The following is a 9,976-nucleotide window of genomic DNA, read 5'->3' as shown; positions in this document are numbered from 1 at the left end:
CTTCCCCAAAGCCTCACCAAAGTGCTGTCTGTCATCATCCATGTTGCTCATCTTGCTTAGAAAAAAAGAGAAAGATGTCGTGGGGAGAGAGAATGACCGCTCCACACATCAATGGGCGACTTTTGCGTGGATGCACGCAGCCCCCTGGTCCCAGAGGCGACTCCCTGGTAGTTTGGGGCTGGCATCGCCTCCCCAGGTAGGATGCCAGGAGTCTCCGCCTACCCAAGCCCAGCGTCCAATCCTGCCTGGGGAGGTGTTGCCATGGGGTGGCCAGGTAAGGGGACGGACTGCCCAGCTCACACAAGAGAATTTGAATTTTACCTCCAAGCACCAGTTGGTTCCAGAGCTTCTCCCACCCTCCACACCCTTCATTCATGTTCTTTTGCAGGTTAACCTTTTCTCTACAGGTTCACAGGCGCTGCTACATCAAGGCCGCTGTTGAAGGGTCGGAAAGGAATTTTCCTGCATTGGCAGGTTTCGCCTTTCCCGTAGCAATATGCCACATCTTTGGCGGTGTCAGGGCCGGCTCTAAGGCAAGGCTGGGTGGCACAGGGCGCAGGGCCATCAGGCTGGCGCCGCACGGCTGCGCCCACTCCAGCAGCGCTGCGCCCGCCAGACAGCTGCGGTGGGAAACGGGGCGGGAGGGGCGCCGAAGCAATCTTCGTACCACGGCGCCCGGGCGCCCGATATGCTTAAGACGGCCCTGGGCAGTGTCAGGCCTTGGGCGGAATTCTTTGGTGATTTTCCTAGAGGGAGGGGCGTGAGGCGGAGACCTCACCCCCTTTGCGGCAACAAGAGTGGGGTATTGGAGGAAGCCTTGACCATGCCAATAGGCATAATCACTTCCCCCTTCCAGTGGCGGCAAACAGGGGGCGGGCTCTCTCTGCTTGAACATATGTTCTCCAGAGCCAGCCCCATACATGTAGATAACCCCGAAGCCTCCCAGAACCCCGGCTGGGGGCTGGGAAGGATAACGCCCAATGCCTGAGCCAAGGTCTCCCTACATCTGAATCTTAATAAAGTTGTGGCCAATTTGAATCCCCTAGCACGTTGTTATGCGTCTTTATTCCGCTCAGCGGGTCGCCGGGGGGGGGGGGTTGGGGGACGTCGCCTGTCCACGCAAGACATATTTCTGCCCCTAGGAAAATGTAAATGACGAGGGTGGGAAGAAAACAGAAAAAACTGGGAAAAACAAGAGGAGTGAATGTGAGCAAATGACATTGGCAAGAACTTGGCCTGATGTCTAAAAACTGGAGGGCTGGGTCAACCAGGGGCTTCATAGCAGAAGCATAGCGGGATTCGAAGAAATACAGTTTGCAATCTGGAGCAAAATTCCAGAGTGATGTTCTGAACATATGCCTCTTTATTTAGAGCACAACTTCAAACATATTTCTGAGGGAAATTTCCTAAGGCCAATATAAAATTAAGATCAAATCTCAATCCCACACTATTACATATCAGAGATACCTGGTGGGGAGGAATTTAAAACATCTGGACTCTCAGATAGGAGTTAAGATTAAGGAAGGTTACCATCTATATTTTGTGAATGTATGACTACATACATCCAAAGTTTCTCTGATAAAAATAGGGACATCCTATTTAATTAATAATAATAATACCCCACCCATCTGACTGCATTGCCCCAGTCACTCTGGGTGGCTTTCAACATATATAAAAACATAATAAAACATTAAACATTTAAAAAAACTTCCTTATACAGGGCTGCTTTCAGATGACTTCTAAAGCATCCTTGGCTTGGGGGTTTGCATAACTCCATACTCTCCAACATTTCTCCAATGAAGATAGGGACATCTTAAGGAAAAGTGGGACATTCTGGGATCAAATCAGAAACCGGGATGGCTTCTGTAAATCCAGGACTATCCCTGGAAAAGAGGGACACTGGGAGGGTCTGTGATTAATGTATGCTTGGTTCTCTTTTTCCTCACCACCTGTTGTTGATGCAAACCCAAGTATGGATTTTCTAGATTTTCCATTGTGTACTTTTCCATTGGATAAAGTCCTTGGGGTGGAGATAACCCCAGGATATAAATATAACAATGCTTCCTCTTGGCTTTCCCACTGGGAAGAAAACACCATGAAATTTGTTTTGTTCGTAGCCTTCTTGGGAGTGGCTGGTAAGTGTGGTTTCTCATGGTTCCTGTCTGGGTAACAAGGGGAAATGGCTCCACTTTGAACACTCCTGGCACTGTTTACCTCTTTGCCAAGTAGGGGTCACACCCAAAGGGAAGCTGTGCCTCTGCGATGTCTGTCACTGCCACCCAGTCCTGACCAGCTTCAGCCAAATGCAAATGGAGACAAACACATGAGGCCCATTATTTTAAAGACAGATTCTTGAAGGAGGAGTGGAATGGCAAAGTGGCCAGCCTTCCAATCAGAGACATTGGTGGCTCTTTGCTTAGTCCGCAAGTACGTAAGAAACAGGACATGACCAGGCTAGGAAAACATCTGGGAGATGTGGAAATTGTGAGTTCTTTTCTTGCTTTCCCTCTCACCAGATGTTTCCTAGTACACTGAGCAACTAGACAACTCTTTGCCGACATGGAGATTACGAACAACAAGAACCTTGCCTTGCTAAATGGAAGGAAAGAATTGTGGCTTGCCACGGTTTTTAAATTAATGGCAGACAAGATGGGCAGACGTGGGACGTAGGTGGCGCTGTGGGTTAAACCACTGAGCCTAGGGCTTGCCGATCAGAAGGTCGAATCCCCACGACGGGGTGAGCTCCCGTTGTTCGGTCCCAGCTCCTACCAACCTAGCAGTTTGAAAGCACGTCAAAGTGCAAGTAGATAAATAGGTACCGCTACAGAGGGAAGGCAAACGGCATTTCCGTGTGCTGCTCTGGTTCGCCAGAAGCGGCTTTGTCATGCTGGCCACATAACCTGGAAGCTGTACGCCAGCTCCCTCGGCCAATAACGCGAGATGAGCGCCGCAACCCCAGAGTCAGTCACAACTGGACCTAATGGTCAGGGTTCCCTTTACCTTTTAAGATGGACAGTGGGTTGAATTTCTGCTATGCTTGATCATTTGCACACTAGAGCTATGGAACGTAGACCTCATGAAGTCTGATCTGTAGACAGGTGTGTCTCCCAGGACCCCAAATACAGAATCTGATGTTCTTCATTCTTTCCCCAGCTGCCTTCCCCATCAATGATGATGATGATAAAATCGTGGGAGGCTACACCTGCCAGTCACATTCTGTCCCCTACCAAGTTTCCCTGAATTCCGGATACCACTTCTGTGGTGGGTCGCTCATCAACAACCAGTGGGTTGTTTCAGCTGCTCACTGCTATAAGTCGTAAGTTTAAAAAACCAACCAACCTGTCGTGCTGCTCCTTGCAGCAGTATTGCTCTGATTTCTTATTTATTTATTTTGGTATTCCTTTCGTGAGCAGTAGTAGACACTGCCCCCTGCCGTTGACACTGGAAATAATAATAACCACTGGAACATTCAGCCTGTTATGAGGGTGCATGGGATGTTGGAGGAGGGGTAATACCTCTGATAGGAGACACATTGTGCTTCTTCTGGGGTAGTTAGTCTACCTTTGGTCCCCCACCCTGCACTCAGCTCTCACCTGTGGTCCCTAGAAGCCAACAGCATGTGGCAGCAGCCACACCCTGGGAACGGCATCAGCTGGCCAGCTAAAACAGGTGAGGGTAGCCACTGGGTTTCAAACCCTCGGTGAGTTAGGGAGCTCCCTGCATATGAAGACAGGCTCTGGCGGATTGAGCAGACGAGACCAACAGTGGGTCCAATGGTCAAGAAGGCTGTTTCTGCACGTGCTGTGGAGGGAAGTGAGGAGCAGGTAGGGCTCATCAACCTGAGAAGGTAGCCCATCTAGGAGAAGGAAACACCTGGTCCTAAACCTCTGCTGCCTTCTGGGATGGTTTCAGGAGAAGAAAGGGCTGAGGAATAAACCTACAGAAATCCAAAGTGGAATCCCAGATGGTGCCTTGTACGTTTCCTTCTGGCAACTCCTAGGGACCAAGGTGTAGTTGGCCCCCCAATAAAATGTTTGACAGCCCCCCCCCAAGCTTATGGGCATTGCCATTCAAATGATGTACAAGCACCTCCTCTTGTGATCAGTTATGCAAGGAGGGGCTTACCTGCCCCTCCCCAATATTTTATTCAAGTTGGTACCCCGTCTGCTGCCAAGCTGGGGCCAAATATATTCTCCTGCTTTCCTTTGGACCACATCAGAGAGGCCAAGAGGTGGGTCTTGTCATCTGGGCACCCCAGGACCTCCATATACACTGCCCAGGATTGATTGCAGTCTGGGGAGGTCACTTCAGTCCTGCTAACACAGTGGTTTCACCCCCAGAGGCACACACTGCCTTGTCTCTCGAGACGGACAGATGCCAACAACTCAGCCTGCACTAAAGCAGAAACCACGTAGCTCAGTAGAAGAGCATCTGTTTTGTGTGTAGAAGTTTCCAGGTTCAATCCTTGGCATTCCCAGGTAGGGTTGGGGAAAAAGAGTTCCTGCCTCAAACTTGGAGCACCATTGCTAGTCAGTGTAGACCAGGGTTTCCCCAAACTTGGGATTCCAGCTGCTTTTGGACTACAATTCCCATCATCCCTGACCACTGGTCCTGCTAGCTAGGGATGGTGGGAGCTGTAGTCCAAAAACAGCTGGAGACCCAAGTTTGGAAAAGCCTGGTGTAGACAATTCTGAGCTAGATGGGCCAGATGGCCTGAGTATTTTGGGACTAGAAGCTAACTTGCAACCAACCCCACATTTGTCAGGATTCAAGTCGCTTTGGAGAATGGTGCGCTCCCAAGAAAAGCAGCCATGTCAGTGGTTCTGGGGTTGTGTGGGTTGTTGAAACAGGGATGTGGATGATCAAGGCGCTCTTCTTTGTCTCAAACCAGACGTATCCAGGTGAGACTTGGGGAACACAGTTTGACCTTAAACGATGGCAGCGAGCAGTACATTAATTCGGCCAAAGTCATCCGCCACCCAAGCTACAACGCCAACACATTGGACAATGACATCATGCTCATCAAGCTGTCCAGCCAGGCAGCCCTCAACACTCGGATCAGATCGGTCAGCCTGCCCACCAGCTGCGTGACCACCGGGACACAGTGCCTAATTTCCGGCTGGGGCAACACCCGCAGCAGTGGCAGTGAGTCCTTTGTGTTCTTTTGTGATGCTGGTGCAGGGGGAAGAATGCGGAGTACAAACACGGGGTGGGGGTGGGGAGAGAGCAACATGTTAGCCACCCAGCCATGTTCTTCAATCTCCTTCTGTTGCCTTAAAAAAAATCCAGTTGCTTTTAATGTGCCCCTTAAAGTTAAGACTAAGATTGCCATTCTAACTTGCTCTCTAAAAGCAATAACCAGATTGCATGGGCATAACCAGGATTTATGTTGGGGGAGGCAGGCTTCATGTTAGGGATGGAAGAACCTCAGTTAGTTAAGTATTTTTGTTGATTAACTTTCATGGGTGGGCAGCTGCCCCCCTGCTCTTCGTTGACTATGCCCATGCAGTGTTGGTCCAAGACCTTTTGCAGAATGAGACGGACAGATTGCTCACCCCAATAGTGGAGCATGCCTTCATGATGCCCGGGGTGGGCGGGTGTGTGTGCCCGGGGTGGGGCATGGCAGCCCATCCCTCAATGTCGATGCGATGGCAGGGTGAGGACACAACAGCCATGCTCCCTTTGATCCCAGCCTTGCGTGCGTGCCTGTTGTGTCCTCCCCATGCTACCCTGCCAACGCCCCCAGGAAAAGTGTGCCCAGGGCCATCGCTCCGGCAGTCGCCCCCCCCCCCAACTCCACACCCCTGGCTCCCCGTGCTCTGCACTCCATTCTATGTGCATAAGCCAGGCTGACTGGCAGCTGAATCTTATTTCAACACTGACCATGTCCTCTTATCACCAGGGCAGTCTCCTTTAACAGGATGTGGACCAGGAGAATCCCTCCTCATTGCTTCACTTCCCCAAATCACCCCCAGCCCCGTGCCCCAAATACGATCTATAATCTATAGTTACAGGGAAAAGAAAATTATGAAAGGAAGTTTTCCCCGTTTTCAAAATCATTTTATTTGTAGGCCGCCTTTCCAAAGTCGAAACGATGCTCAAGGCCGCTTGCAACATATGAAAAATTAAAGGGCGAAAGTAGTCGTAAACAATATCAAAAAGTCTTCTTCTTCTTTGGTGATCACTTGTAGTCGAGTAAGATTGTCTTCCATAAACACAGTTTTAACAGTGACTGTGGAGGCCAATCGTGGATCCACATCCTTCCACAGTGGGAACATAGGTTTCCAGGCGGGAGTTGGTCACAGTGAGGGTTTGCCAAATGTGCCTTCCTCTTAGCACATTTCTCCCTTTTGTCCTGAGTTTGAGTGTCTTCAAAGCCCATGACACCTTTGGTAAAGGCTGTTCCCCAATTGGAGTGCTTGTAGGCCAGTGTTTCCCAATTGTCATGGTTTAGATTTGCCTTGAGAGAGACTTTAAACCTCTTTTGTTGACCACCAGCATTACACTTTCCAATTTTTAGGTTCAGAACAGAGTAGTTGCTTTACAAGAAAGAACATTCCACCTAAACTTTAGGAAGAACTTCCTGACAGGAAGAGCTGTTCGGCAGTGGAATTTGCTGCCAAGGGGTGTGGAGGAGTCTCCTTCTTTGGAGGTCTTTAAGCTCAGAGGCTTGACAGCCGTCTGTCAGGAATGCTTTGATGCTGTTTCCTGCTTGGCAGGGGTTGGACTGGATGGACCTTGTGGTCTCTTCCAACTCTATGATTCTATGATTCTAAGATGATAATCAGGCATCAGCACAACATGACCAGTCCAACGAAGCTGATGTTGAAGAATCATTGCTTCGACACAAGTGGTCTTTGCTTCTTCCAATGCAATACTTTCCACGTAAATCATAACAATGAATGCAACATTCCTATTTTCTTTTCTCCTATGCTTCCTGAAGCCAGCTATCCTGACCTCCTGCAGTGCCTGAATGCGCCTGTGCTTTCCTCTAGTCAGTGCACGAAAGCTTATCCAGGGCAAATCACGCAAAACATGATGTGTGTGGGATTTCTGGAGGGTGGCAAAGACTCCTGCCAGGTAAATCTTCTCTCTTTCCATAGGCACTTCATTGTAGTGGCATAGGGGTCTCTTGGCAGATGATACAGATGCTCGGTTGGAAGGGCAACCCAGCCAGATGGGTGTGGTATATATAAAAAATTATTCTTATTCTTATTATTATGTCCGCTGAGCAAGGTCTAATGGGATAATGGCAAGGGAGGGAGGATTTCCTTGGGATCGGGCGGTTCAGAGGGACAGAAGGAATTTACCTGTTAGACAGAGTAACCCCCACAGTTTCTAGCTGCCTATTGCTAATGTGGAGGTTTAGGGATGGGGGAGAAACCCAATTCAGTTTGCATTTAAATGAGTACCTACCACAGCCGTCCATCAAAATTTGCACTTCTCCAAATTTGCATTGTATTTCTGCAGCCAAGTATACGAGGGCAAAGTGTGCATTTTTTAAAATTTGTATATTAGTGAAAGTTAAAAAGCACTATATTTAGAGAAATTGCTTTGCAAAAATGTGTAATGTATATTAGGCAAAATGTGTATGGGAGGGGATATTGGTGTTCTTTTCAGGCCCCACAAACCCTTTTATCAGATTTTTTTTTCCCCAGAAGGTTTCGCAACTTTCTACCAGGATGGTGAGAATTTTATTACAGTCAGCCCAAAAAAGATTTTATACATACAATGTGTTAATAGTGCAAATCACCTGATGACTGATGGGTCCCTCCTCATTTGCCCCAGAGAACTGGGAGGAAGGAAGAGTCTTTTATACTTGCATTACTAGTACTTGAAGATAGTTTAGAAGATAAGATTTGCTTTAGCATTCATCCCTCCTCTTGTTCAGCCAGGATTAATCCTTGAGTTATTGGTCTGTTTGCAAAAGACAACTCGATAGTTGAGCAGACTAGGTTTAAGTCTACTTTCTGCTCTTCATTATAACTCTAGAGAGACCCTATAGCAGGCATCCCCAAACTGCGGCCCTCCAGATGTTTTGGCCTACAACTCCCATGATCCCTAGCTAACAGGACCAGTGGTCGGGGAAGATGGGAATTGTAGTCCAAAACATCTGGAGGGCCGAAGTTTGGGGATGCCTGCCCTATAGGTTCAGTATAAGTTTGGGGGGGGGGCTGCTGTTTATTAGGCAATTCTGGTGCTTTGAAATCCTGTAAAATGTGAATAGAACATTGCCTTATGGTGAATTGCTTGTCAGCGCAAGCATTCACTCTCTACCCCTGTTCTGGGGGTTTTCCCAACTCTTCCCCAACTCCATTTGGGGTGGGTGCAGGGAGGAGAGGATGGGAAAGCCCCATTGCACAAGCAGAAGCTCTTGTGCAGGGCTTCCATTGACAGGACAAACCTCGCTAGGTTTTGAGTTGCTTTAACTGCCGTAGCTCCCCTGCCTCCCCATAATCCTTGGAAGTATTATTTTGGGGAGGTGCTGAGCAGTTTCCCTCAGAAATCCCACCCCAACTCTACAGTTAACAGGCTTCGGTGGTGCTGTCCAAGAGACTGATGGTGCCTGTGTGGCAGGAATTAGACAAAAAGAAGAATGATCTCAATGACTGTTAGTCTATACTTTGGCAGAGGCACATTCTACAAACTGTTGCAAGGCATGGGCGTACCCAGGATCAAAACTAGGGGGGGGGCAAGGGGAGGGGCCAAGGCACGGAAGGGGAGGGGCCACAAAGTGGGCGGGAACGGCGAACTCGCGCTCCGCCGGGCTGTACCCCTCCCTAGAAGCAGGGCTGGTGGGCGGAGGCGGAGCCCAGCCCAGCGGAGCGCGAGTTCAGCGTTCCCGCCCGCCGCGCCGCGCTCTCTGGTTCCCCGCCGCGCTTGGCCTTGCCAGAGGGCGCGACGGGGAGCTGGAGGGAGGGCGCAGCGCGGCGGGCGGGAACGGCGAACTCGCGCTCCCCCGGGCTGTGCCCCTCCCTAGAAGCAGGGCTGGTGGGCGGAGGCGGAGCCCAGCCCAGCGGAGCGCGAGTTCGGCGTTCCCGCCCACCGCGCCGCGCTCCCTGGTTCCCCGCCGCGCTTGGCCTTGCCTGAGGGCGCGCCGGGGAGCTGGAGGGAGGGTGCGGCGTGGCGAACTCGCGCTCCGCCGGGCTGTGCTCCGCCTCTGCCCACCAGCCCTGCTTCTAGAGTAGGGCAGCTGCCCTAACTTGCCCCATGGTGGGTACGCCCTTGTTGCAAGGTATTGGAGTAACACAAGTCATATTCCGTCTCTCACTTGTACCGCTTACTGAATAGACTTTCCTTGTGTTCTTTCATAGGGAGATTCTGGTGGTCCTGTGGTCTGCAACGGGCAGCTCCAGGGAGTTGTCTCCTGGGGCCTTGGATGTGCTCAGAAGGGCTACCCTGGAGTCTACACCAAAGTTTGCAACTACGTCTCATGGATTAGTAGCACTATCAGATCCAACTGATCAAAAGCCAACATACTTTGATTAACTCTCCTCTCTTTGCACTCACTGAGAGGTCATCCCAGTGAATCGAAATGTAAGGGTTCAATACTCAAAAAATAAAACAGGGGTGAAGTTCTTTAATGCAAAGGAAGATCTAGGAATTGTCACTTTGTGCTCTCATTCACCTGAAATAAATACCTTTGCACAAGCTTTCTGCCAGGCCTTATTTATTTAAACTTGCTTCTCCAATGGAAGCCTCCACTGCATCTCAGTCCCTTCTGTGAACATTTGCAGAAAAGACCTTAAGGATTCAACTCCTTTCACATACATATACAGTGGTCCCTCGACTTACGAATTACCCGACATCTGAAGTTTTTGACTTACGAACGGGACAAATGGCCGCACACTTACAAATTTTTCTACATCCGAACGGAAACCGTTGGGGGTTTTAAATGCGGTTTACTCGACTTATGAATTTTTTAAATGTGGTTTCCTCGACTTAAGAATTTTTCCGAATTTTTTTTTCCTATGGG

The 9,976-nt window shown here is 49.6% G+C and overlaps 1 protein-coding gene across 1 annotated transcript; it reads left to right on the top strand.

Moving 5' to 3' along the window:
• The first annotated feature begins 2,012 nt into the window (after positions 1–2,012).
• Positions 2,013–9,653, top strand: LOC118097929 (cationic trypsin-3-like). Its single transcript, XM_035141247.2, has 5 exons — positions 2,013–2,135; positions 3,154–3,316; positions 4,892–5,145; positions 6,944–7,080; positions 9,315–9,653. The coding sequence occupies exons 1-5, from the start codon at positions 2,096–2,098 to the stop codon at positions 9,462–9,464; spliced, it is 744 nt and encodes a 247-aa protein (XP_034997138.1). The 5' UTR covers positions 2,013–2,095; the 3' UTR covers positions 9,465–9,653.
• The last annotated feature ends 323 nt before the right edge of the window (positions 9,654–9,976 follow it).

This window comes from Zootoca vivipara, chromosome 15 (assembly GCF_965207765.1).
Source record: "Zootoca vivipara chromosome 15, rZooViv2.hap1.1, whole genome shotgun sequence".
Classification (NCBI taxonomy): Eukaryota; Metazoa; Chordata; class Lepidosauria; order Squamata; family Lacertidae; genus Zootoca; species Zootoca vivipara.
Note: the sequence above shows the minus strand (reverse complement) of the source record. Positions and strands in the feature narration are given on the sequence as shown.

What these genes read in the sequence shown, in the direction of transcription:
- LOC118097929 (XM_035141247.2), top strand. Translation starts at nt 2,096, where the DNA reads ATGAAATTTGTTTTGTTCGTAGCCTTCTTGGGAGTGGCTG. An exon ending in GCTGCTCACTGCTATAAGTC is followed by an intron (nt 3,317 to 4,891) that starts GTAAGTTTAAAA and finishes GTCTCAAACCAG; the next exon opens with ACGTATCCAGGTGAGACTTG. An exon ending in GTGGCAAAGACTCCTGCCAG is followed by an intron (nt 7,081 to 9,314) that starts GTAAATCTTCTC and finishes GTTCTTTCATAG; the next exon opens with GGAGATTCTGGTGGTCCTGT.